The sequence below is a fragment of the Amblyomma maculatum genome, chromosome 6, assembly GCF_055883805.1.
Source record: "Amblyomma maculatum isolate TAMU_Amacu chromosome 6, ASM5588380v1, whole genome shotgun sequence".
NCBI classification, from domain to species: Eukaryota; Metazoa; Arthropoda; class Arachnida; order Ixodida; family Ixodidae; genus Amblyomma; species Amblyomma maculatum.
In genome coordinates, this window is record NC_139349.1 from 11,146,803 (window position 1) to 11,174,408 (window position 27,606).

At 44.7% G+C, this 27,606-nt stretch overlaps 1 protein-coding gene across 1 annotated transcript in view; it reads left to right on the forward strand.

Annotated features, from left to right (window-relative positions):
- The window catches only part of LOC146185064 (unhealthy ribosome biogenesis protein 2 homolog), a 76,467-nt gene that overhangs the window by 39,153 nt on the left and 9,708 nt on the right, over positions 1-27,606 (forward strand). The window contains exons 19-24 of the mRNA XM_084606048.1: positions 4,999-5,112; positions 5,715-5,801; positions 10,546-10,824; positions 20,652-20,939; positions 21,808-21,933; positions 27,285-27,392. Coding sequence (XP_084462174.1) covers positions 4,999-5,112; positions 5,715-5,801; positions 10,546-10,824; positions 20,652-20,939; positions 21,808-21,933; positions 27,285-27,392 — 1,002 coding nt within the window. The remainder of the gene's footprint in view (positions 1-4,998; positions 5,113-5,714; positions 5,802-10,545; positions 10,825-20,651; positions 20,940-21,807; positions 21,934-27,284; positions 27,393-27,606) is intronic.

A 27,606-nucleotide genomic window follows, 5' to 3' on the forward strand; every position in this document is an offset into this window, starting at 1 on the left:
CTAATGTCTCTGCTCTTTACTAGGCGGTCAAGGCTAGCCATGGCTCTCCTTCCCAGAAGCAGGTGTCTCCTAATTTCATGGCTACAGTCTCCTTCCGGGGTAATCTTGGAGCCCAGGAAGAGAGAATCTGTCAAAGCTTCCACTTCTTGTCCCTTGATGCTCCAGGACTTGATAGATAGGGCAAGATGCCATGATCTTTGTCTTTTTAATGTTCAGTTTAAGCCCAAACTTCTCACTCTCTTCTTGTACGCGCATCAGAAGTCTCTTGAGTTCCATTATTAATATAAACAGCGCGAACACGAAGACAAAAGAAGGCACAGTACTGTGCCTTCTTTTATCTTGTCCTTTGTCTTCGTGTTCGCGCTGTTTATATTAATAATGAATAAGTACCAACTCGCCCAACAAAGTATCTTGGTAAGCCATATTTCTTGAGTTCCACTTCACTTTCTGCCATTAAAGTGGTATTATCCGCATATCTAAGGTTGTTGATACGTTTCCCAGCAATCTTCACTCCAGCTGAAGACTCGTCCAGACTGGCCTTCCTCATGATGCACTCAGCGTATAGGTTAAATAGGCAGAGCGACAGTATGCAGCCTTGTCTCACTCCTTTCTCAGTCGGAAACCAATCATTAAGACCATACCCAGTTCTGACTGTGGCCTCTTGCTCTTCATACAGGTTCCTGAGGAGACAGATGAGGTGAATTGGAGCTCCCATCTCTTGGAGAGCTTGCCACAATCTGCTGTGATCTATGCAGTCAAACGCTTTCGCATAATCAATAAAGCAGAAGTAGATAGGTTTCTGGAACTCTCTTGCTTTTTCCATGATCCAGCAAAGGTTGGCAATCTGGTCTCTAGTTCCTCTGCCCTTGCGAAACCCAGCTTGCACGTCCGGAAGCTCCCGATCCACATACTGCTGCAGCCTACCTTGGAGGATTTTCAACATCACCTTGCTAAGCATGCGAAACAAGCGCGATCGTGCGGGAGTTGGAACAATTTTTGGCACTGCCTTTCTTTGGAATGGGAATGTAAACTGACCTCCTCCAATCCTGTGGCCACTGCAGGGTTTTCCAAATTTGCTGACATAATGTATGCAGAACGTTAACAGCGTCGTCATGGTTGAGGTTTTGAAGCAACTCAGTTGGAATGCCATCAATTCTGCTAGCTTTGTTCTTAGCAAGGCTGGCTAAGGCCCATTCAACTTCACTCTTCAGGATGCCCGGCTCGAGATCAGTAATCACAACCGTCTTATGTTGGGTTTGCACATCCGGGTCCTTCTTGTACAGTTCTTCTGTGTATTCCTGCCACCTCTTCTTTATCTCTCAGGCTTCAGTGAGGTCCTTGCCTCGTTTGTCCTTTATCACACCCAGCTTAGCACAGAAGCTTCCTTTGATATCTTTGATTGTCTTATACAGAGCTCTTGTGTTTCTCAATTGGCTGTTGTCCTCAACTGCTTGGCACTGTATGTTCAGGAAGGCATTCTTATCTCTCCTTGCAATTTTCTTAAAATCCGCATTGGAGAACATTGTATCTTTCTCTTTCCCCCATAACTTTTGCCATCTTCCTTTCCTCAGCTTGGTTTGTGGGGTTTAACGTCCCAAAGCGACTCAGGCTATGAGAGACGCCGTAGTGGAGGACTCCGGAAATTTCGACCACCGGGGGTTCTTTAACGTGCACTGACATCGCACAGCACACGGGCGCCTTGCTTTTCGCCTCCATCGAAAAGCTGCCGCCGAGGCTGGGATTCGATCCCGCGTCCTTGGGAACAGTTACGGCAGGGTTACGGCGCTCGGCTACTGTTCCCAAGGACGCGGGATTGAATCCCGGCCTCGGCGGCAGCTTTTCGATGGAGGCGAAAAGCAAGGCACCCGTGTGCTGTGCGATGTCAGTGCCTGTTAAAGAACCCCAGGTGGTCGAAATTTCCGGAGTCCTCCACTACGGCGTCTCTCATAGCCTGAGTTGCTTTGGGACGTTAAACCCCACAAACCAAACCAACCAAACCTTTCCTCAGCTATTAGCAAAGCCTCTTCAGATAACCAGTTTGCTTTCTTGCATTTCTTTTGCTTTGGAACTACTTTAGTAGCAACTTCTTGTATTATATCACGAACATCAGTCCACATCTCTTCAGGCTCTCTGTCTTCTAGATCTAATTCTTGAAATCGATTCCTCACTTCCACAGCATATTCTGGTGGAATTCGATCCAGATCATACCTGAAAGGCCTTCTAGCTTTCTGTGTTTTCCTCAATCGAAGCTTAAATTTGGCAACAAGATGCTGATGATCGGTGCCACAATCGGCCCCAGGCTTTGTTTTTACTGCTTGTATAGCGCTTCTCCATCTCTGCCGGCAAAGAATATAATCAATCTGATTCCTGTACAGACCGTCCGGTGAAGTCCATGTGTACAGGCGCCTTTTGTGCTGTTGAAAATGAGTATTCGCTATGGTCAGGTTGTTTTCTTGACAAAACTCTACTAGTCTCTGCCCAGCTTCATTTGGCTCACCAAGACCGAACTTGCCTGTAATTCCAAATATTTTTTCACTCCCCACCTTAGCATTCCAGTCTCCTATGAGAAAAAAGACGTCTGATGATGGAGTGCGGTCTAAAAGGCATTGCAGGTCAGCATAAAATCTCTCAGCGTCGGCTTCTTCAGCAGTAGTGGTTGGTGCATAGACTTGGATAACTGTTACATTGAAAGGGTGACCTTGGAACCGAAGTGAAATCATTCGGTCGTTTTTGGTGTTGTACCCTAGCACTGCTTTGCCCATTCTTCTGTTTACTATGAGAGTGACCCCATTCTTTCTCCTGGATTCGTGCCCACAATAAAAGACATAATGGTCGCCGGAATTAAATTCTCCCATTCCGGTCCACTTGAGCTCGCTGATACCCAAGATATCAATGTTCAATCTGTCCATTTCTCGCTTGACGACATCCAGTTTACCCTGCGTCATAGATCTTACATTCCATGTTGCTATGTGATATATCTCCTTGCAACATCGGACTTTCTAGTCGCTTCCCGACACATCCACAACTGAGCGTCCAGTCGCTTCATTCATCCTGGAGCTACTAGGAATCGCCCTTTGTTCATCCCCAGTAACATGTGGGACGCCTTCCAACCTGGGGGGCTCATCTTCCGGCGCCATATCATTAATGCTATTGTGACTGGCCATAGGGTTTTCTTGGCAGGAAATACTGGAGTGGGTTGCCATTACCTTCTCCAGTGAATCGCATTTTGTCAGAACTCTCTGCCGTGACCTGTCTATCGTGGGTGGCCCTGCGGAGCAGAGCTCACGACTTCATCGAGTTTCTCAAGCCCCTCCGCTACGACAAGGCAGTGATCCATGAAGGGGACTTTTTGATTACTGTGTTATTTTTAATGTGTCTGCTGATAGTGCATTCATTTCTGTTCTTTCTCTTTATTTTCATGATTCTTATATGTTTTGTGTCCACGTTATTTACGTCTTTGTGTTTTCCTGTTCGTGATGATAAATTGAATAGTAAATATTGCTTTTGAGCAGTGCGCTATAAAAATTTCCAGCCTATTTACAGTCAGTCCCAGCACTGCCTAGTAGATTTACTTGGCAGCAGTGAAAGGCTTATTTGTTGAGCGGTGGAAGTGCTGCGCCAATTGCGCCATTTTGTACCAATCTGACCTGTTGCGCCAAGCTGCGCATAAACAGCAATTTACTCGGTAATTGACCACTGCAAGTATACAATGCCAAATTTAGCCGAGTATTATCGTCGGTTGAGCAACACTGGGCTCTTACTACAAAAGGACGTAGTCGCGTCCACATTCATGACAGTTTGGGTTATTCGTGGTATTTGTCCTGCATCCTTAAAATGTGACGGTACTTTTTGTGCAGAGGCATCAATACCATCGAGTAGCTCTGCAAAAAATGGTTGGGAGAGTTTTACGATTTTTGGAGCAGTCTTTGAAGCTTCTCAACTGTGTGCGCAAAGCAAAGCGCTTGACGTAACTGGCCAAAACTGTCGTTTTCACTTGCGTTGTAATGAAAACAGTTTTTGTCAATTTTTTCAAGTGCATTCAATAATTGGAACTGTTGGTTGGAGGTCAAATCAAATAGAACTTACTGTTGCTGTGAACACAAAAATGTGCTTAATAGCATTTAACGTCGTTAGCCTGCTTCAAAGCGCTCCAAAATAGCCCACAATTTGCTCCAAACATGCTCCGAAACCGGAACTTTGCTTTGCGCAGTTGCTCCGCTCATGCTACTCTCTCGCGCTAAGCGATCATGGGACATGCGGTTACAGGTTCAAGAGTTGTTATGCCATCTGTTGCAGGTTTGCAGGTTTTTATTTTTATTCTTTTGGCATGTCTGCTTCGATGCTTCAAGTTCAGAGGCATGTGTTGTTGCCTCTCCAGTAGGTGGCTTGTGGCTAGCAGCTGCAAAGGAGGTTGATTTAGCCTCTTTCCATCTCCCTCTGTCATCTCTATTTCACAGCATGCCATATCCTCTCTCCATTGTACGGGCCACAGAAAGTGCATCCTCTGTGCGTGTGGTTACTTTCGGATGGCTGACCGCGTGTCACCTTCGACTATGAACTGGAGCGATGGCTCTTTTGATTATAAATACGAGCCGAGCTCGGATTTGGACTCTCAAGAAGTATCGAGCAGTGTTTTTCTCTTATATTATCCTCATTTATCTCTTTATAGTCAGGCTGCTACTGCTGATGATGATGTTAAGTAACAACACCTGGAATGTGCATATTCCATTGACTATATTATTTGTATAAAAATAATAAAATAATTATAATAAAAATAATCATAATAAAAAATAAATTGCTATGCTTGTTCCCTGAAGCCATGCCGACACTGGGGGGTGCGTTATGGCCAGAAACACCTGACAGCGAAAGGGTTAAGATGCTGATGCAAATATCTTGCTGAAATGCTGCAACTAATGCACTTGGAATGAAGTTAGTGTTGCAGGCTGTGAATTTTTTGTGCCATTCTCGCTCCCTGGTTACCGTACTCATGTTTTGCAGGCTCTAGAGGACAAGTCTATGTTACAGCTGTACGAGAGCATACTGGATGCGCTCGTGCACCAAGCTGTGAAAAAGAAAAACACTGTCAGGACCCTCAACTCAGTGGTGAAACAAGTAAAGTCCTTTATTATTATTGTTATTATTTTATTTTATTTATTATTATTATTTTTTTTTTTTTGCACTTCATCTGGTGCAGTGGTTGACATCTTCCCATGCTGAATGAGATTGCAGCTTCATTTTTTAACATATAATTGGTAGTGCTTGCGGTAAAGAACTCTGAATGATTAAAAGTAATCTGAAGCTTTTGGCAAGCATCTCTTGGAGGGCAGTGTTCATTGTTGCGTTTTAGCTTTGGCTAGCGTTTATTTGGGGATTTCATAGCAACCAGAGTTTCGCATTTCTGATCAAACAAGAACTTCCTGAATGCAATGTACCCAAGTTCCACATGTCCGATGGCATAGAACCCTGTAATTTTGCATTCACAGAAACTACTGGATAGCACTCATGGTGTTTTAGTGGCTAGGCTTTCTTTTCATTCCATTTTAGGGGTCAGGGACAGTAAATTTGTGTCAGTGATTTTACAACTACACTTTAAAGATAACAATTCTGAGTTTATAGAACTGCATCTGTGCATGCGATAGATGAGCGGGCTTCTCTAATTGCAAATAGCTAGTGTTGTGCCAACAAAAGTACCTCTTACATCTCAATTGCCATAGGTCAAGGGAGTGATCTCAGCAGAACACGGCCTTCCATCAAAAGCATGTGCGAAGGCTGCACTGATCCTTTTCAAGGAGCTGGTACTGGTAAGTTGCCTTTGTAAGTTTTAATGTATTTTAAGCTTATAGCCTTGCAAATGCAGCAGAGCCTTGTTACTCAATGCCAGTGGTTCAGTGCCTGGCTAAAGTCATCAAAATTTCTGAGTTTCGTCATCCCTTCTGCAGGTAATAGATTGCCTCACAATGCTGTGGTCTCCGATATACTGTAAGAGCTTGCGTATAATACGAAGTGTAATTTCGGGATGGCGAAAACGGGAAAAAAAAAGTTTTCATCCGCATATAATGTGAGCGAGGGAAGGTCAACAAAAGTAGTATTTATGTTCTGCACTTTCACGTTCGACACCGCCCTGCCTCAGGCGTCGAGTAGGGCCACGTAACTTCATGTACCAGTGCAGGTTCACTTCTTGTCTTGCGCCAACTAGCTTGATCGGAGAATTTTATGCACCATGTGGAAAAAACTGCTCATATTCATCCTGGCAACCACCGGAGTCACATGGTCCTCCGACTGTTTTAAACCAGAGGCCGCTTCTATCTCACATCTGAGATGGAAGCGCATGAGCTGCCAGTTAGCCTGCGCCGCACTTGCGCCTGTTTGCGTCTAGCAGCCAGGACCAGGCGCCCAGCATGTGCGTCCTAAAAGTGTTTTCGAAACGTTTTTTTTGTAGTCACCATCGTCCGATATATTGTCTATCGAGAGTTGCTAGAGACATCTTTCGGTAGAAGCTCTTCTTTAGCACCTCTAATGTGTTTGTTCTCCCGCATTTCTCAAAAGTGCGACCCTCATAATAGTGAAGTGTCCGTGATTCAGCTGTAGTGCAGGGCTGGTGAGGTCCGTAAGAGACCCATGAAAAATGTCGAGTGCTGCTTTCGCCATTCCTACATCGTGGGGGGGGGGGGGGCTGTCAACCTTCTTCTGGTTACGTGTGCGTCGTGAGCATCGTGGTCATGCCACAGTCGCGATGGACGCAGGGTCGATGCGCGGGAACCGAAATCATCGAAAGAGTCGAACTGACAATACTGCTAGGTGGCGTCTCCTCTTGCTTGGAGCCTGGTCTGAAAAAAATAGACAGTAACAGATAGGCAGCTAGAGTATCTAAATACTTGTACCTAAAAAGCATTGGCCCAGAATGGAGGAAAAGAACTAGGAAACAAACCATTAGGTATGCAGGGCACAAGGGCCAAAAAATAAAAAGCATTAAACAGCGGGTAAAAGACACAGAAGGCAAAAATTAGATAAATTCTGTGGAAAAGAAGCAGAGTGTAGAAATATATCGAAACTGGAAAAGGCAGATCAGGAAAGAATCTTCCTTTGATAACTCAATAGGCAGTGCTCTATTTTTAAGCTAGATCTGGGTTCCTTAGAATTACAGGTAGCTGCAAAAAGAAATTTAACCAAGAAGATGACCCATGTTCAGTGTGTGGTGAATTCGTAGAAAAAACTGAATGCAATGGTATCCATCCGAATGACGATGGAGGCGCAATCACTCTCCCTGAGGCCTTAGCAGTGGTCGGATAAATGAATCTGTGGTGCAAGTTAGCAGAAAGCAATTAGAAGATTGGTGGCTGAAAAGCATAAAGATGACAAAAGTAAGGAAATAAAAATTTAATAACTAAAATGAAGATATAGTTAAGGGGTTTATAGCAGCATTCAAGATATTGGGAAAAAAAAGAAAAAAGCTAAGCATGGTGAAAACTGCAACTACCCCGTTTCAAAGGCGATGCTCTTATAATCCATCTATCCTGCCTGATGCTGATAGCACTGATAAATAACAAGACCGGAACTGCAGATTCAGGCTGAAATTTGTTCGAATCTGCATATAATACGAGGCGGAAATATGACATTATAAAATTGGGAAAAAGCTTTGTATTATATATGTGTGTTTTTACGGTAATTAGGCGAGTAGCAAAGTTCACTTACATGCACAAGAATCCGAAGAAGACTTAGCACACGGGAGACATTTACACTGTCGCGTCATTGCCTTAAAAGTAGAGCTTAAGTGTTTTCTCAAATTATTTATTGCGTTTCATGGCCTTCAGAGTTGAGTGGCTCTGGTATAGTTTTTGAATGCTTCACCCCTTCGCATAGATGCATTGAAGGAAAGCCATCGTAGTGACGCACTACCGTTGATTTGCTGGTGTCGCCTGGCCCTAGGCTCAGCCCGCTTGCATATCTGCACACTTTGAGATGCCACGAAATGTACCATACGGTCAGAATTAGTGAAATTTTTAAAGTATTATTAGAAATTGTATTATCAGGAACCATATTTAACTCTCTCAGGACCATAGAAAAAACGAAGCACTGAGGGAACCCTGAGGGAACAGGGAGACCTACTATAACGTATTATAAGATGTACCTATTTGGGGATCTTTCAGGCACATATGTATGTTTTCAGGCATATATGTTTTTTTTTATTCATTACACACATAACATGATTGGCAAATCTTTCTGTGAGTGTGCTGAAAAAAACAACACAAAGTTGAAAAAGGCACGAATATAAAACTAAAATACTGTGTGGAAATTATTTCATAACATAGGAAATGCACTGCATTGCCTCCTTTTTTGAATCGTGAATTTTTCACATGTCTATGTGTAAATTGCTTATTTTGGTGTTATTTGGAATCGATAGTCAGCACCTAGTTCCTGCGGCGGTTATTGCCACTTTGACGCACCCATTCTCCTAACAACACCAGTAAGCTGCAGTGCAGCCAGGTTAGCAAAAAAAGAACTTCTTTTGCAGTGAGTCCATCTTGAAGGCATGTAATCCTCGTAAAATTATTGCTAAGAGGCTAAAAAGTGCTGTTTCCGGTTCGGTCATCTGCTCATAGCATGGCCTACAGTTTTTGCATTTTTGAATATTTCGGGGTTTGTGGTCAGCACATATTGCAAAGAGTGGCAGAGTGCAAGCCAGTTTGCCATTAATATTGAAAATCTGCTCAAGTATCTCACTTCTTGAAGCTAGGTGTTCAAACCTGGGTAGATGTGGCTGACGTTTAGCATTTGGTCATTGTCCTCGAGAAGTCACTATGCATACTGGAACTTTCTTCTTTGCCAAAGCCTTAGCTTAGTCTATTGAAACCCTAATGAATAGATGTAAAACAGCAAGAACAGAGCATGCATAACTACTTGAGCAAGCTGAAATTGAAAGTATGCTTGCCTTGCAGTTAAAATTCTAGATGGATTGTGACTGAATCATCGTGGGAACTGAAGTCATAGCTCATTAGTTTATCCGGATTCTTCACCACTGCTAGTTCAAAGTTTATTCAGAAATAAACACAAATCTTTTGACTGTATAGAAGGCTACAGAAAGCGGTCCCAAAGTTTGACACTGTATTGGGACCTCTATGTATGTACAAAGCACTGCATGATTTAAAACTTATCAAAAAAATACAGCATTAGTATATGGAAAACTTTGCAGTGGAAAGGAGTGGAATCACGTGACTGACACCGAATCCTTAGCATGTCTTGGCGCGAGTTGAGTGCCATTTCTGTTGACATTCGAGACCACTTCTCTCCAATTGATTCTTTCTGCTATGTTGCCACCTGCTGAACAAAAAGTGCTGTACACAAAAACTGCAACTTGCGACATCAAACTACCTCACAGAAGGGGCTAAATGCTCCAGCATGTGTAAATAGATCAACATTGATCATATGTGGTTGATGGCCTATGGGGCAGTCCTGAAAGCGTTAACTGTAATAGAAACAGTTCCATTCTCTGCAACATTTCTGTTGCTCGCTATTTTGAGCGTGTGAACTTGAAAATCGCACGAACTGGGAATGTATCAGTGAGGGGTGAACTGCAGCAATTTAACCCGAGGTTCCTTTGGTGTTATTTTGCACAAGCCTTCTGCTTTTATATTCCTACTCGTTAACTGGTTCTTTTTTTTTTTTCCTTCTTTGTAAGCGTGGTATGTTTCTGGCTGCCTTTGTAGATGTTGTTTTGAAGCGTGATTCAAGATGCATTTTCAGATGGGCGCATTTACATTAACTTGGCTTTATGATGAAATGGCATGTCTTCTTTTAATTCGTTCACCAAATAGAGAGTTCATATTGCGCCTGCGCCAACTACAGTAGAACCACGGTGATATGATTATTGATATGAATTTGAAGAGTATATGAATTCATGAAATTTCTTTGCCAGTGAGCACATTTTTGGTGTTCCAAATAGCCTCTCATGTCTCTATGAAGAACACAAACATGCCAGTCGCAACTGCACCCCCTAGAATGCACCCCCTAGAATTAAGCAGTGCGTGGACATTGCCAGCATTGTGGTTCCCAGTGTATGGTACATGCCACGAGCAGGGAGTGATGGCACAGCCATAATAAATCCCATCAGACGTACACAGATCTCTATGGATGCATCTCCTGTTCATCTGCATATGGATTTCATCATTTTAGATGACAGGAACATTTTTTGCCTCAGCAAGATTTGTATCAAGGATATTATTCTACTGTAACTGCAGAATGCTGACACTGGTTCCTGAAACAGGCAAAGCACCTTATATTGGTATGTCTCCCAAATTCTATCATCTATTGAAGTGCGTGGAACTAGACAGCCATACAAGTTTGGGCTGAGTGGGTACAGTAGTACTGTGCATCAGCTGTTTCCACTCTTGTTTCGGAGAACAGAAAGTGTGTCGTTGGATCATGTCACGGTGCTTTGCCGACTTTGGAGGGTATTCTGCTGAGTGAAGTTGCCATGGGGCAAACATTACATGTTATATCTTGCATGTGCTGAGGAGATTCAGAAGCCATCTCGTCATTGTTTTGCAGGAGCTGCACAGGAGGCTTTTTGATGATGTCAAGGGCTACATCCAGAAGATGGCGCATGCACTTTCAGAAGGAGTCGCATCCTGGTTGCAGCAGTTGCTCACCTGCGACAAGCTCTCGGAAGAGTTACGAAGACAAGCCTACACAATTGCTCTCTTGCAAGCGCAGTACGCGCTGTGTTCTAACAGGCTGGCCCCTGATGGAGAAGTCCGTGAGGAGCTTTTTAGCAAAGACACCCTGACTGCTCTCTCAATGGCCACCGCAGAGCTGCAGCAACCAGAGGTGAGCATGAGTTTCTTTATGATGATGGTGATGCACCTGTGGGGCCGTTATTGTAAAGCAAAGATTTTGCTTCAGAAGGAATTTTTTGTCAGAAGGCTGAATGTTTCGCAGGTACTTGAAATTTTTCCCTTTGTTCATTTATACACCTGTCATAAATGTTTAAGTCATAACCTGTTAGGTCACATTTGAAAGCAGCATGCAACAACTGGCATGGCTTGTTGTTTCATGATGCCGCTTTCAAACATGAACATTAGCTGACCAGGCCAACTTTGCACTCCTCAAGTCAGATCATCTTTCTCCTTTCACTGGTTGTGGGGTGTGCAGCAAGCATTCCAGCTCTTCAGAATAAAGGTTTCATGAGTCTTGTGGAAAATAGCTTTGTACACGTGCTGAAACAACTGTCTTTCTGGCACTGTTTGTGTGGCTTTAAATATAGGACACTGGGTGGGCCACTTGGCTATTTTGATCCAAATTATTGGTTATATAACAATGGTATTTCATTATCACTTTGATATTGCTGTAAGTGGGTTTGACTCTATAGTTATGCTTGCAGTGGTGGAACTGCTGCGCCAATTGCGCCAAACTGTGTCAAATCGGAAATCCTGCTACATGCTGCTACAAAATCGATTTTTTGCCTACTTCGGCACCACGCCTGCGCCAAAAGTTGCTGAATAACTCTGCTGACAGCAAAACCGAACTGTTGCAAAACCAAAACTGACATCTACTGGCAACACTGTGCAAGGCGAAAGAATATTTTTGCAGGTCCTGAGCGGACAATTACGTTGCACAAAATTGACGTTTGTCTACGTCACTTCTGCGTCTCCTGCCGGTTATTTTATTTATTTTTTTTCGATCTAGGGAGGAAGTGAGAGGGGGCTGCAAGATATCTCTCAAGTCCAATGCGCGAGAGGGGTGAAGGGAGAGGCTGGCAGGCTGGCCGTTGATTTCTGATGTAAAATCACGGTTTTTGATGTAAAAGAATTAATGTGAATGGTTGCAGCACTGTACAGCTATATGCACAAAATAGCCGTAACAAGAAGCTGATTGGTTTGGTTTGTGGGCTCACAGCATGACCCGCCAAACTTTCTGCGCGGTGTAGCCTAAAAATACAGTGAATCCCGCTATAACGAAATTCACGGTGCACGAAAAAAAATTCGTTCTCGCGGAACTTCGTTATCGCAAAAATTTGACGTGAAACGCAGAAAGAATTGCCCAAGCAGCAGCAAAGGCGTTTAATGCCAAAAATCTGTAAGCTTGGTTTGCTTACGCTTCACGGCGAGCAACGCCGTCACGCGATTTTCGCACTCGGTCAGCAAACCCATTGCAACATCGTCGTCTCGGACAGCAACGAAATTCCTGATGACATCAAAAGCGTCCATCACCTGTACGGCGGTTGCCGCAGCCGGCGCTTCCTGTACGTCGTCGTCTTCTTCATCGGAAGAGTCCTTATCATTCCGGGCAGCTTTTATGATCTGCTCATCACTCACATCTTCGTGAACAACAACACAAGCGCCAGCGCCGATGTATTCGTCGAGCTCGAGATTAGGCGGCACGGTTCCTATTTCTCCCAGCGTTTTCCAGGCGTCCGCGATCCCCGGAGCCGGTGACGCCTCTTCGTCGTCGTCTGTAACGCCTGGTGTTAGGCCAGCAGAGTGTACGGGTCGACCTTCGGCAAATCCGGCGTGCCTGAAACAGTTCACAATTACTGAGCGCCCCAGTGTGCTCCAGGCAGCAGACATAATCTGCAGTGCCACGTACAAGTCCACCTTCGTGTCTCGGCCGGTTTCAGTGTTAAAAAGCAGCCGCTGAATTAACCTCCCGCGGTAAGCGCGCTTCAGGCTAAGAATCACGCCCTGATCGAGAGGCTGTAAGACAGACGTGCAATTGGGAGGGAAAAAACTCAGCTCCGTGTTAGTGAGCTTGACTTCGTCGGAGTGATGCACTGAACAATTGTCCAAAAGCAAGCAAACTTTACGGCCCTGCCGCTTCATGTCGCGGTCGAATGCCATCATCCACTCGGTGAAAATAGCGCGGGTCATCCATGACTTGTTGTTCGCCTTGTACTGCACAGGTAGGCTACGAGTTCCCTTAAAACAGCGCGGCTTGGCACTTTTGCCTATGACTAACGGCGGACGCTTGTCCGAGCCATCCATGTTTGTGCAAAGCAGCACTGTGATGCGTTTTTTGCTGTGTTTGCCGCCGTGACAGCGCTGCCCCTTGAAGTCGAGCGTCCTAGCCGGCAACATCTCGTAGAATAGCCCGGTCTCGTCGGCGTTGTAAATGTCTGCAGGCGCGAAGTTGCTTAAAATTCCGGCCATGTTACTCGCCTTCCAAGCAGCTGCTCCGTCCACGTCTGCTGACATTGACTCGCCGCACAACACTTTTGCAACGATGTTATGGCGGGCCTTGAAACGGCTTAGCCAGCCAATGCTGGCTTTAAAATCATCAATGCCAAGTAGGCATGCATAGTTCAAGGCTTTCTGCTGGACGATGCTTCCGGACAGGGGGACGTTGCTGGCTCGTGCTTCCACTGCTTTGTCCAACTCTTCATGGAGGGGCCGCGTCACCTTTTTGTGCTTCGAGGATGTGCCTGAAGCAAGTGCCATTCTCACGCTGTCCTTATTGCCTAGAATCGTTGACAGCGAACTTGCAGGAATTCCGAAGTCTTCAGCAATTGCCGCTTTCTTCCTTCCGCTTTCTGCTTGAGCGATTATTTGAGCTTTTTGCTCAAGGGAAAGAGTTTTGCGTTTTTTCACTTGCGTTGCCATCGTGTCCTGCGGATGAAAACTCGTCGTTGTCGAAGAGAAAGGCAGCGAGTGAACAACGCGACCACGACACAAAGCCAAAATGGCGGAACTGCAATCACGTGATTTCATGCTTAATGTGGCTTTGGATTTGACTTGGACTTCTCGCCAATAAAACTAGTTTCGGTTTCGATTTTGAACGCGAAAATTTCGTTGAAGCGGAAACGCTCTGCAAAAATGGTTCGTTGTGCAGAGAAATTTAGGCCATTAATTCTTATAGGATACTCGCGGGGAATAAAAAATTATTCGTTGTCGCGGAAATTTCGTTGTGGCGGTATTCGTTGTGGCGGGATTCAACTGTAGCCGAACCAGAAATAGAAAACCAGAATTAGGGTACACAATTTATTTTAAACATTTATTAAGTCTTCGTTGCAATGAAAACAAGTAGGCAATTCTTCAGGGCGCTTGCATTGACTTTGGCGCATTCACAGTTGCGAGTCGCGAACGTGTTGCAGGCGAGATTGCGACGAATGGACCATAATACACAGTCACCCTCGAGGACCAAGGGGCTGGACAGTACCCACACCACACATCCTCTATTTCACATATAAAGAGGTGGTCTTCAAACACTTTACTCTTCCGACCCCTTTTCCTGGATCATCTTGAAATCAACTGGATACATCCTGGGTTTACTTAGAAAGGAGAACTTCCGTCTGCTCTTGTCTTCGAATAATGCGTGAGTGGCGTCTTGGAACAGTGGAAAACAAGCCTTGTAGATAAGCTGAGTTCCACAAGTTGTCCATTAAGTTGCTAGGCCACTTTAACACGATCGGCAACGCTGGGAAGCAGGAAAGGGAAGGAACAAGCTTTTGTACGGGGCACACCTTAGTCTGCCGACCCCGTCATGTACGAAGTCCCCCCTTCACCCAGCCGCAACCTAATTCCCTACCCTGAACAATCAATGAACAACAGGCCGTGCAAAGACCCGTCTTCTATTGTCCCACAACTGTACAGGTCACAATTGTGCTTCGTCCCTGAGGTGAGGGAGTCCATTTCTGGACATTTCAAGCAAAAATACAGAATAGCCCAAAGATAGCCAAATAACCAACCAACAACATTTCCCACCAACCACACCATAAAGGAGCCCAATTTGGCTATTTATAGCCCAACCTGGCAACTCTGTTTGTGGGATGTAATGTCTCAAAGCAACTCGGGCTATGACAGACGCCGTAGTGGAGGACTCTGGAAATCTCGACCACTTGGGGTTCTTTAATCTACACTGACATCGCACAGCACACGGGCGCCTTGCTTTTCGGCTTCATCGAAAAACGGCCTCCGAGGCCCGGATTTGATCCCGCATCCTTGGAAACAGTAGTCGAATGCAGGAACTACTGTGCCACCACGGCGGGGCGTAACAAGAAGCTGAGGCATGGGAGCACTGTATAAAGAGTTTTCTGCGCTGAATTTTGTCGTGCTCATTTATTGCCTTTTGAAAGGATCCCGAGGCCATAAAGGTAATCCTGTGTTCACAGAAAGCTCTTTCACATGGACTCAAACTTCCACCTTGTGTTATTGTGGCTGCAATATATATTTGTGCAAATGCGGCCCTTCCGCAAGGCCCCAGGTGGAATCAACAACTATAAGAAAAAGCACACTAATTGAGAACAAATCATTAGAACATAATTAGATGGCTAGAGTAAGGTAGAAGGTATTCCTAATTTTCCTTTTGCAATCCAGCACTGTGTGTTTAGTGAGTTCAGCAAAACCTTCGGTGATACGAATCTCACGGGGTAGCGCATCATCAAAACGAAAGAAAATAAGAAGCATGGGAAAGGCAGTCGCGCAGATCTGTTTACAGCCGAGAAAGTTTGTTATGGTCGCGCGGTCACAGTACGCCACTCACGGCACTTACAGCACGACAAAAGATGGCGACGTGCCGGCTGTGCAACGCCACAGATTGCTCACGATGTATACAGAAGTCTACAATTAGCGGCTTGAGCGCTCCCGCCGCGTGCGCTGCCGACTACTACTCGCGGCTGTGCACTGCTGCAGACTTTTAGCAGTGTGGAAAACGACCACGATGCTAGTGACATGCGGGCCCACGGTACTGCAAACTGCACACTGATTGCGATCATAGAGCCAACGATGTGGATTCCGTGCACGCCCATCGCGTATGCCTCCGTCAACTGCTGCAGTTGCGATGTCTGCAGTTTGGGGGCCAAGCTCCACTGAAGGTTTTTCGCAGTGATCTCGACAGATAATCGCAACATCGGCGAGGTGCGGGCCACGCGTCACCGCAAACTGCTCGTGATGCATACATACAGCACGGCTGGCGATCGCGGAGTTAACAATGTGCAAGCAGCGCGTAGTGCTTAAGGTTGCAGTGGCAGTTCGCGCTTTCATATCATCCGTAGTGGCACGGGAGAGTGTTCAGAACATCTGAAATTTTGCACATTGTGCACAGTGCACTCTGGCCGAGGAATTTCAGGAATTTCGCAAATTTTATTATCCCGAAATTGGGATCAACTGTGTTCAGATCACTGAGATTTTACTATGGTGGCTAGAAGGGAGAGGTGGCGCGACCGCGCATTCCGCCACTTGGAGAAAACGCGCCTTCGGTTCATGCCGCCGCCACTGGTCGCCGCTGTGACGCTGCTGTCAGCTCTTCGATGCATTCTCTCCGGCGCACGCCGGTTCGTTCGTTCTTGTTTGCCTGTAGATGCTGCTTGAGCTGTGGTGCTATTTTTCAATCGGCTTTGCCCTAGCTCAGGTTATCCTGTTTTGTTTGGTGCCTATGTAGTTTTTCTTGCCGAGGTGCTAGTGGGAGTATGTAGTACATGTGCATACTTTTCTGTTTCTCTTGCGTTTAGAAACCCCCCGCTAAAAAAAAAAAAAAAAAATGAAAGAATCGTTGTCAGGCAAAATTACCTTCAATTGCTAAACAAAAAAATTAATGAAAGCATCGTTGTCAGGCAAAAGGCCAGTCAAATGCTAAAAAAAAGTTAATGAAAGCATCGTTGTCAGGCTAAAGGCCAGTCAATTGCTAAAAAAAAATTAGTGAGAGCATTGTTGTCAGGCAAAAGGCCAGTCAATTGTTAAAAAACATAATGAGAGCATCGTTGTCAGGCAAAAGGCCAGTGAATTGCTAAAAAAATAATGAAAACATTGTTGTCAGGCAAAAGGCCAGTCAATTGTTAACAAAAATTAATGAGAGCATCGTTGTCAGGCAAAAGGCCAGTGAATTGCTAAAAAAAATTAATGAAAGCATTGTTGTCAGGCAAAAGGCCAGTCAATTGTTAAAAAAAATAATGAGAGCATCGTTGTCAGGCAAAAGGCCAGTGAATTGCTAAAAAAAATAATGAAAGCATTGTTGTCAGGCAAAAGGCCAGTCAATTGTTAAAAAAAATTAAGGAAAGCATCGTTGTCAGGCAAAGGCCAGTCAATTGCTAAAAAAATTAATGAAAGCATTGTTGTCAGGCAAAAGGCCAGTCAATTGCTAAAACATAATAATGAAAGCACGGTTGTCACGCAAAATGCCAATCAATAACTAAAAAAAATAATGAAGCATTAATGTCAGGCAAAAGGCCAGTCAATTGCTAAAAAAAAAAGATTAGTGACAGCATCATCCATGACCAGCTTCTTATATGTGCGAGACCTGAGTGAGGCAAATGAAGTTCTCAAAGACTATGGCATCGAACACACATCTGTCATCACTCAGGCCAGTTATTCAAGGCTGATATTTTATATCGCTGGATATGTGGCGAAGAAATGCATCGCTGGCACCAAATGTGAAGACTGATGCAGACAACTCCTCAGTCTCAAGAACGGAACTGAGCGTGTCTTAATTACCATTTGAAAGTCAGCGCTCGTTGTGTCGTCTTCTAATCTTGTGCTCCCGTCCACGTTCCGCGCTGTTACCTCAAGATGCATAACCAACATATGCCCAAGCTACTATTCTAGTTAATTACCAGTGCAGTTGACATAGGCGGTCTTATGTTTCTATCAACCAATCTAAACGCCCCTGTGACATCCCATGAAAACACCTTTACTCGCTGTTTTAGTGCGCGTGAAATCCGAAGAGACAGCCTTATTGACTTGGTATCCATTCTCCAAATGACCAAACTGCAGCTGGTTGGTTGTCACGGACATATTAAATTTGTGACAAAGTGATCAAGTTCTATGTTCTTAGCAGACTACACCTGAAGACGCAGAATTCATTTTCAAAAGAAAGGCAAGGGAGAATGAAACTGTTGAAACTGAGGTGGGTTGTTTAATTTGCTATTTGGTTGTGAGCAGTTGTGTCTGGAAATTGTGTTTATTCTACCTGTATTACATGTATATTTGAGGCCATCAACAGCAACCTCAACATTGTGATATTTCACTTTTCTTTCCAGCATTCTTGCCCTTAAGTGCAATAAACAAAACTTTGCTTATCCATGAGAGGTTTTTGTGAATAAAACTGCAATTTGTTCCTTCTGTACTTATAATACCGTTTCACATCGCATGTTGCACGTTCTGGCTATCATCTGGCTAAAAATTGCACTTTCCCACTTTAGCCGCACCGGAAATTCGCAGACAACAAAGAATAGAAATTAGCCTGATGCCTGCGTACTGTGCGACGTAACCGCACGTTAAATAATCGCTTGTCATCTGCATTCTCTGTAATCTTCGACTGCAACGCCCCTCAGCCCGAGTCGCTTTGGCTTTTTTAAAACTCACGACACCAAACCAAAATATTTAGCTTTATAACTTCGACCACTGTGCCCATCGGGAAATGATGTAATGCATCTTCAGACCAAAACTTCTTCATTTAAGCAGCATTTAGTAGCACGACAAGCAAAACAACCGGCACAGCCGCATCGCCCGCTTTCACGGTGCCAAAGAGCATATTAGCAGTCGACGTCACTCCTGACTTGCCTATTTTGCTTACCTGGTTAAAATATTTCAAGTGGTAACAATAATTTTAACATTTTGTTGGTATGACTGCGCTGCAATCGCACCAAAGTTTACCCCAGCCACGGCCCGTCTCGAGGGGGAGCGCGCGCTCTCCCTCGAGACCGGCCGTGCCCCAGCGCGAGCCGAGCATGCATCGAAGTGCTGAGAGCAGCACCACCTACGAGAGGCATGAAATGTAGGAGCGGCGCTCGCGGCCAGCTCGCGTCACCTAACCTTTCTAGCCACCATAATTTTACTATAACTAACTTACTAGACAGCATCCATCCTTGGAGCCTTCTCATCTCCAATACGCTCCGTGCACTGCTTGTAAGGGTGCCACTGAAGGCTAGGGAAGGCTGCTTAGCAGTCATTTTCAAAAGTGCTCCTGGGATATGAGTTGCCACTGTTCATGCGCACTGCGAGAATTGCAGACGTTCGTGGTGGCGATTCTTGTTTTTGTTTTTTCAGCTCCTGCCGATTTTTTTCTGCAGTAGCCTGAAGCCTTTTTGTAGAAGTGAAAACATTGATAATGCTGCTGCCACCTGGGAGAAACTAATGCGTACACGTGCCAGGTGCCTCTTACAGACAAGCACTAATTGACCATCTGCAACGTTGAGCCCCGCTTTGCTGTAGGCATATGCTTCTTCCACTGATCAATTACTTCCACAGAATATTCGCTGCTTTTTTTTCTTTTTCATACATTCTGCCCTTGCTTTGCAAGCTCTTTACATATGTTCTCATGGTAATGCGCCTTAACCTAATATATCACACATTCTGCGCCACCCACCGGTACATCGTGCCAGCACAGCTCTCTTATGGGTATATCGTTTCATCGGCCAAATTCACAGAACTTTAATGCAATGTCGCTAGGGGTCTCATATCACAGAAAATCCAGCATGGTTGTCGCTGTCATTGGCCATGAATGAAGAATCCCAATGGCAAATTCAGGAGCAGTTTGAAATGTTCTGATTGACGCGAAATTTCTCAAGGAAGTTCCGTAACTAAATGAAGATAATTAAGCGGAAATGAAAACTGAGTCAACTTTGAGTGGGGGTGGAAGTCGAACCCAGGACTTTCGTATTTCATAGACACATGCTCATAGGTTGCGAAGGCTCGCTGATTCAAGCCGAATAAATGTAGATGGGCTGAATTCGCGATAGGAACGGTGTGCGACAACACCATCGTGTTCGGGATTAGCTGTGACGATGGATTGAATCGTGACGATGACACGTTTCATAGCATATACAGTCGGAAATGGGTGAAACGCGATAAAGAATATTTAAAGATGCGACTCTTAACAAAGCACCTCTTCTAGGCATATACCATGCCTACCAGGCATGGTATATACCAGGCATGTACCATGCACTTGAAGCATTATCATTGAATCTCCTACCTGACGCTCAACACATCCATCTTTATTTTGTACTCAGGACCGGTGGAATGACTTGAAAAATTAAACACCAGAAAAATATGTAGCAACCAACATATTTTGTTTCCTGTACCTAAAGGTGAACGGTAGCAATTGTCATAAAATTCATGATGACATGTTGATATTGTTTCAAGTGCTTTTATATTAAAATATAATACAGGAATGATAAGCGGCTTGTTAACGCAAAGTGAACTCGAACAGTATGCTCTCGGTTGTATTGCTTGCAAAACTGGGGCAAGTAAATACAATCTCCAGAGTGCTTTTTTATAGCTTTCAAGCATTTCCCGAGGAAAAGCTATTGCTGGAGATGGTGCATAGTTTGTGCCACAGTGCATTGGCAGTGGATGCTGTTTATGCAGCAATGCAAACGTTTTGGGAAAATGGATTCATGATGCAATGACTCCATAGAAACACAGAGCTAGCAGACGACGCAGCCGGCTCCGTTCCCGGATTTACTTATTAACTCCTCCACCAGTGACGTGGCCATTGCTTTGCACGGGGCGTACAACCAATAATATGTAGGAAGGAGTTTCGCTCTTCCTTGCGACCTTACTGTAGAGAAGTTCTATGGGCTCATTGAACAAAACGTGAGGGGCAGAAGCACCAAACAAGAATGAAGTAGTCGGCTGCGTCTTTGCCCAAGTTCTGTGTTGAGTCCACAATGGTCTCTTGCTAAGCAGTTAAGAGATGCTTATTCATCAAACCATTCCTTTCTGCAGGCGAGTGAAGTTGCTGACACCCTGATTGAAGTCGTGGCACGAATGGCCCACTGTAGAAGCAGGTCCCCAGAGCTGCTCTCAGCACCTTTTCCAGCCTTGGGAAAGGGCATCTACACACAGCTTGCACTGGAGGCCACAGCTAAGCTGCAGGAGGCACCCAGTGGCAGTGCTGTTGTGACGCTGGAGAACTGCATTGGGGACAAGCACTACAAGCTCATGGAGACATTCTTCCAGTCGTGCACAGCAGCGGAATTGAAGGAAATCCTCGGAGATCTCATTTCAACACTGGTATGAACTTTGGACTGAGTGGTCTGGCCACTGAGTAGGTCATTTTTACTTTGTGGCAGGTTTCCTCTCTTTCTGTCTTTCTTCCTTTCTTTCTTTTTTTTTTTTTTTTTTTTTTGTTTACTCTGTTGCAGAAGATGCACCCTGCAGTGCAATCTGCCTGCGATTACTGCTGTATGTGGTGGCAAAATAACCTGTATGCACATCAAGCCATTCATGTCATGAGCATGAAATGAGCAGAGCTTGAAAATAGGAACTAGGCTTGCATGACACATGTATCTGTAATCTCACTGTGACTGTAATCTGGAGGGTTTCTATGGTAGCAGCGACTACAAATCACACCTGTCACTGTTATGAGTTTTTTTTATCACCTTACTAGCATAATCGCCTCAGTAATTTTTTGCCGATTGCCTTCACATCCTCCATGCCTGACTGACTTCACCTGCATTTAAATTTCCAAGCACTTCAAAGCATCACAGCACTTGTGTGCAAAACATGAGAATTGGAGAAGCTATGTACTAAGAGTGCATGTGTATAATGAGACAGACGTGGCTTTTCGCACCTTTGAAGCTAATTTAAGGACAGCACTATAGCGGTAACAAGCAGGAAAAAGTTGGTATAAAAACATGAGGCACACATGACAGTTGTGCTTCACTGTCTTATGTATTGTCTGCTTTTATTCCTATCCACCCTGTTAAATGCTCAGTGCTGTTCTTTTAAAGCACCATACAATACTGACTGGCCATGTCTTCTCGAACCCTTCGAAGCTTGCAGTTCTATTTTCTCCTTCTGGAAGCACGGGCCACGCACAGTGCAAAAAAGAAAAGGACAAAGTAAAAATGAGTTTCTTTTTCATTTTCTGTGCTTGCAGATGAAGGATGATGTGCAGTCTGTATCCATGAAGGTTCACCTGCAGGTTTTGCAGCTTGTCTGTGCATGTGTGGACAAACAGCGACAAGGTGCAAGTGCCAGGGACATCATGCTGATAATACACAGGGTATGTGCAGTTCACTGAAGAGCAACTGAGTGTAGATGTTCGTAACAAATGACACTTGCTACTCTTGTATGGCAACTTAGGGGTTTGTTAACTGCATGCATTGAAGAGGCCAACGCCAGTCCTGAGATTTGGTGAAAGGATTCAGAAATTTAAGAGTTTTTGACATAATAGCGCTAAAGGTTGTTTTCCAGTATATCATTGAGCTCATGCAACTGCTTTGTTAGTGGAAGGGTGAGATTAGAATCAAACGCTCTGGGACCCTTGGATCTCGAGTCAGACACACTACCCTTAGTCCGTGCGGACAAGTTTGACTTGTTTAACACTTTTATATCAATGTCAGATGGTGTCACGCGTAATGTGGTAGCTTATGACTGTACGCTTATGAATAATTGTGTGGTAATAGAGGCACCAATTAGGAAATTAGCGATTAGGTGAGTAGTAAAGTGTATCTACACGAACGAGGATGCCTTAAGGTGGGACATGGGTCTTAAAATTGGTTTTGTTATTTATTACCCAAATTTTATGAAACCTCGCGGAATTGTTCAGCTTTTTCTACTGATTTCAAATATGCAAAAATTTCTCTTCTAGGGCAATTAGTTCTAACGGTATTAAAGAATTATTTCTACTGTCTGCTCAAACAATAGAAAAAAAGATGCTCATCAGAAATTAATTTTGAATATAGAGATAGATACTATAAAGTGTAAGGAACGCAGTGTTGGAAGCAGTTTTAAAATTGAGCTAATAATAGAGATTTAGTAGCCGACAGAACTTCGCACTCACAGGCATGGCAACTGTGTAAGGATTTCAAGGTAACATGTAAAAGTTTTACAAGTGAAAATAAAAAATGTGCTACGGCTGCTTTAGTCATCATTGCCTTGATGGTCTGTATTGTTCTTTCCGCTTGACCATTGCTACGGGGGTACAAGGGAGAAGACGGCTGGTGTGTCACGTCCCACTCACGGAAGAACTTTCTAAGCTTGTCGCTGTCGAAGGGTGGTCCCTGATCAGATACGATTGTCGCAGGAATGCCAAACCTGGCAAATGTTTTCTTCACTACCTGTATCAGCGAACATGGTTGTTCTCATCTGCCGAACCTCTGCATACTTGGAAAAATAATCGACAATCAGCAGGTATGTCTTTACCTGCAGATGGAAGAAGTCCATGGCGAGTTGTTACCAAGGTCGATCAGGAAGGGCTCGGTCCAATAGAGGCTGGTGTGGATTGCCAATTTGATGTAATTGACATATGTAGCAGCTCTTGACCAAAGTCTCGATGTCCTGGTTTAGAGTTGGCCAATACACACTCTTGCTTGCCAAACCCTTGCACGCAACGATTCCACGGTGTGCTTGGTGGAGTTTGCGAAGCACCTTTGCTTGGCATGCGGCTGGTATAACCAAGCGTTGGCCGTAGCACACGAAGCCTTCCATTGTGTAGAGCTCGCTTCTCACATGGTAGAATGGTTTGGCTTTGTTGTCTACCTGTGCGAGTTTTTGAGGCCATCCTTCTTTGATGTATTTGGCTACTGCTTGAAGAGTCAAATCTCGTGATGTCTCCTCAGCGATCTCGTGAAGTCTGCTAGGGGTTGCTTGAACCAAACTTGAAACGTCAAGTCCGAGGTCGTGATCTGCTGTTTCCATTCTTGTTGACCCATCAGGAGCTCTTGATAAGGCATCTGCAACTGCTAGTTGTTTTCCCGGAACGTAAGTCAGAGTCATGGTGTACTGTTGGAGGCGCAGTAGTAGCCTTTGAAGTTGGGGTAACATTTTGTTCAGGTCCTTGTTCTGCAGGCCAATCAGAGGTTTGTGATCCGACTGTGGTCACTTCTCGTGCGAATGTGTAGTAATGAAATCTTCACGCAAACACGACGGCTAGCAGTTCTTTCTCGATTTGCGCATATTGCTGCTGGGTGGCTGTGAGAGCTGCTGAAGTGTAGGCCACTGGTCTGCCTTCTTGCAGTAAGACTGATCCCATTCCGTAGGAGCTGGCATCCGTAGAAATTGTCACGGGCTTTGATGGATTAAAATAGCGAAGAACGGGTGCCATAATCAACCTTGGCTTCACGAGCTTGACGATGTCTGTATGTTGTTGCGTACAGTGCCAGTGAACATCCGTCTTCAGTAGTTCACGAAGAGGGCTTGTGAGTTCCGAAAAGTTGACAATGAATTTCGTCAAGTAGGTAACCATTCCAAGAAATCTTTGCAGTTCTTGCTTGTTTGTTGGCAGTGGCATAGACTCGGTGGCTGTCACCTTTGCTGGATCTGGAGCAATCCCATGGGATGATAGTTGGTGTCCAAGATATGTGCTGGCGTACTCACATGCGAGTTCGTAGATGTTGTAGGCGTCTTTCCAGTCCTCCCGTGCCTGGTGCGGGTTGTCGCCAGGCTCGAAGTGAGGAGGTGGTTGCAGAAACACACTGGCCATATTTACAGGGTTCTAGGTTATTCTGACACCATGTTGTTATGTTTGGTTATTGTCGGAGAGACTGACGACACGGACCAGTTCAGTTGTGAACAGAAAAGGAACTAAGGTTTATTCAGGATTTGAACTTGGGTCGCGGTTAGTAGGTGGCGCTGGCTGGAGCCTTGTTAGGATTGAGGCGGCCACGTAGAGATGGCGCGACAAGATGAGAAGCAGAGTAGCTGTTGTGCGTATACATAACAGTCACCTGCCACAGTTGCTTTCCTGCAGTGCCTAAGTGCGACGGGGCGAAGCATCAAAGAAAGCTAACCAGCCAACGCACGAGGTGCCCATTCCCGCAGAAACATGACTTCATGAGAAGAAACGCAGTGGCTTTTTTCGCGGTGCCTGAGAGGCACAGGGGTACACCATTTGATAACTACAACTACAGAGAAACCTCGTTAATTCGAAATGAAATGGCCCATGGCCGACATGGCCATGGCCATTGCCATGGCCATGGAAGAATAGGCAGCGGCTGCCTGCTCTTCCCTTCCGCGCAACCTCCGAAGCATGCAACTACATACTCGTTAATTCGGAAATATGGTTAAGTATTTCTGTTGGCGCGGTCCCAGCCAACGTCCATTAAAGGCTATGACGTCGGACGGAAGCTACGGTCTTCCAAAAAAAAACAAAAACAAAAAATAACTAAATAGTTCGGCAGTAAAAATGTTTTTTTTTTTTTTTAACAGTCGTCTATTTTTCCAGTCGTAAGTCATCAACAAAAGCATGTGGTCAGTCGCGATCATGGCTCCGACTTTAGGCACCATTCGCTTCAAAAGGTGCGTTTGCACTATCGCGCATTTCAATGATTGTGTGGCAGTGATTGGCACCCGCCCCAAACGCGACTCGATAAAGGGAAAACGAGGCCTGCGCAACCGGACGAGCGCTGGCACTATGCCTAGTTTGCTGCGCAGCAACTGGGCGCACTGCCAAGAAATGTGCAGTGGAATGGGATGGTGACGGCGGGAAACGAAGGGATGCGCCAGCGAAAGCTTTTGCCTTTTTTTTTTTCATATTCTCAGTGCCAAAAGTGGGGAGTGGGCTCATTATTCGAAGGGGTCGTTACATGAGTAAATACGGTAAATTTACCGTAATGCAAATGGTTCTTCTGAATTTTTTCAAGGCCATCTGATAATTTGAACTTTTTTTCCCGGTCCCATGAAGTTCAAATTAGCAAACTTTTACTCTAATTCGCTTGCATAAGAGCGGGTCGGATTTGGGAGAAGCAGCATGAGCAAAAGCGCGGCGACTGTAAGCCAGCTCGATGGCTTCTCCACATGTCACAGGTGTAAAGGGATGAAGGAAGGGAACTAAGGAAGTGATCCCGGCTCGTCACTCCTTCTGCAAACCAGATCTGTTGCTAAATCTCTTCTCTTAGGACAAAGCAGATACGGATTGAATTCCGTGAAAGCAGAAAAGGAGCTGTGCGTACACCATGTCTATAAAGGCTAATTTACACTTTTATGCTCTCAATTCTAAATGCCATTGTACCTCACTCAGCAGTTTGTTTTCTTAATATTAAGCAGTTCGGATCATACATTTTCCCGGATAGTACATTTTTACCAGCGTTTTATAAAAAAACATATCAACGAGGTTTTACTGTAGCGCCCCAATCCCAGAATTCCCAACAACAACAACAACAAAAAAACACTCTATGCTTTGGCTTGCAGACTGCCATAGCACTTGCCGGAAAAGTAAAAGTCATGCTTCACTGCAAAAAGCCATGATCACTCTCTGTTTTGGGAAGGTACGGGCGGACTGGGGGGGGGGGCTGCATTTGATAATGATGTGCCGTGGAATAAAGGGTTAGGTTACCGGCATCTCCATTTTAAAGAAAAGTCGCTCAAAGCCAACTTTTGTTCAGAAAAACAACTAACCAAAACTAGACCAACCTATATTTGAGGGTGCACGGTTGGTTTGGATGAGCGGCGTGTAGTATGTGTGACCTGTGACGATGCCTGTTATCAGCGGGTTTATGCATCAAAAAGAATAATTAATTCATATGCACTTCTAATTGCACGCTGTTTGCGTAGCTGGCTTGTGTTTGCTTCCTTATACGAGCGGTGGGTGGCACAAGAGCAGCTTGTGATAATCTAGGGCGTGTCCGTGCACTGCGGAATCCAAAATTACATTGCTGCACTTGAGTGTAGAAGGCAGGATGGAATGCTGTTCACTTTTGATCTCTGCTGGCATCGTAACGTGTTTATAATTTGTTGCGTCAAGTTGTGTGTGCTCTGCAATGTCGTCCCGCAGAAAGCTGCAAAACAAAGTGCTATGGCAAGACAAAGTGGCCGGTATGCGCAGCATTTTCTTGCAATAAAATTTTGCCTAGGCTCAGTGTTTTTCTGCGTTACGGAGGTTTCGCTTCTGGCAGCTGTGAAGCCAGAAGCAGCATAAAAGGCTTCTCACACAGCTCCCGCTCTCCCTCTTGATCGCGTTCCATGTAACACTGGCAATAATATAAGATGTACTATGCCTGTTGTTATGGGTGAGGGTGGCACTGGCGGACATTCTCAACGTTAGGTTACAAGCAACATCTGAGCAGCTGTCACTGTAACTCAGTTGGTAATAGTATCAGACGCGAAATTCGGGGGTTGTGGGTTTGGATCCTACCAGCAGCATTTTGACTTTTTTTCTACTTTGTATTTAGGTAATATATATTTCACCCATAAAATGGTTATAGTACTGGTTCATGGTAACAGCAGAAATTAAGAACAAAAAGCAAAAAATTATACTTTCTGCTTTCCTTGACTCACAACTGTTGGCTTCTTTCATTTGGGTATCTAATGAACCCTTCATTTTCTGTGCATTTTTCTGCGTATTAATTATTCTGTGACTGGTGTCAAAGGGTTTAAAATGAGCCTCATATTTCTCCTGTTCTCAATTTATTTCAGATTATCGAGCATTTTGCTGTCATCCTGAGTGTGTATGACATCACCAACCACCCTGAGCTTGTTGTATATGTTCTCAAGTTCTTTTCAACGCTGTTGACCATGAGGCGGGTAAGGAGACCCAATAATACAGCAACAGTTGCTATTGACAGATTAGCACTGCGAACTCACTCACCATGCAGTTGACATTTTCTTTACAATTAGGAGGCTGCCATGTAGAATGTACATTTTTGCATGTTTGGTAGTTGGAATTTCCTTGATTGCACTTACAAATTACTAAATAAATGGGGACTCGCTTTCCTTTTACTGACGCAGCATCAAATAC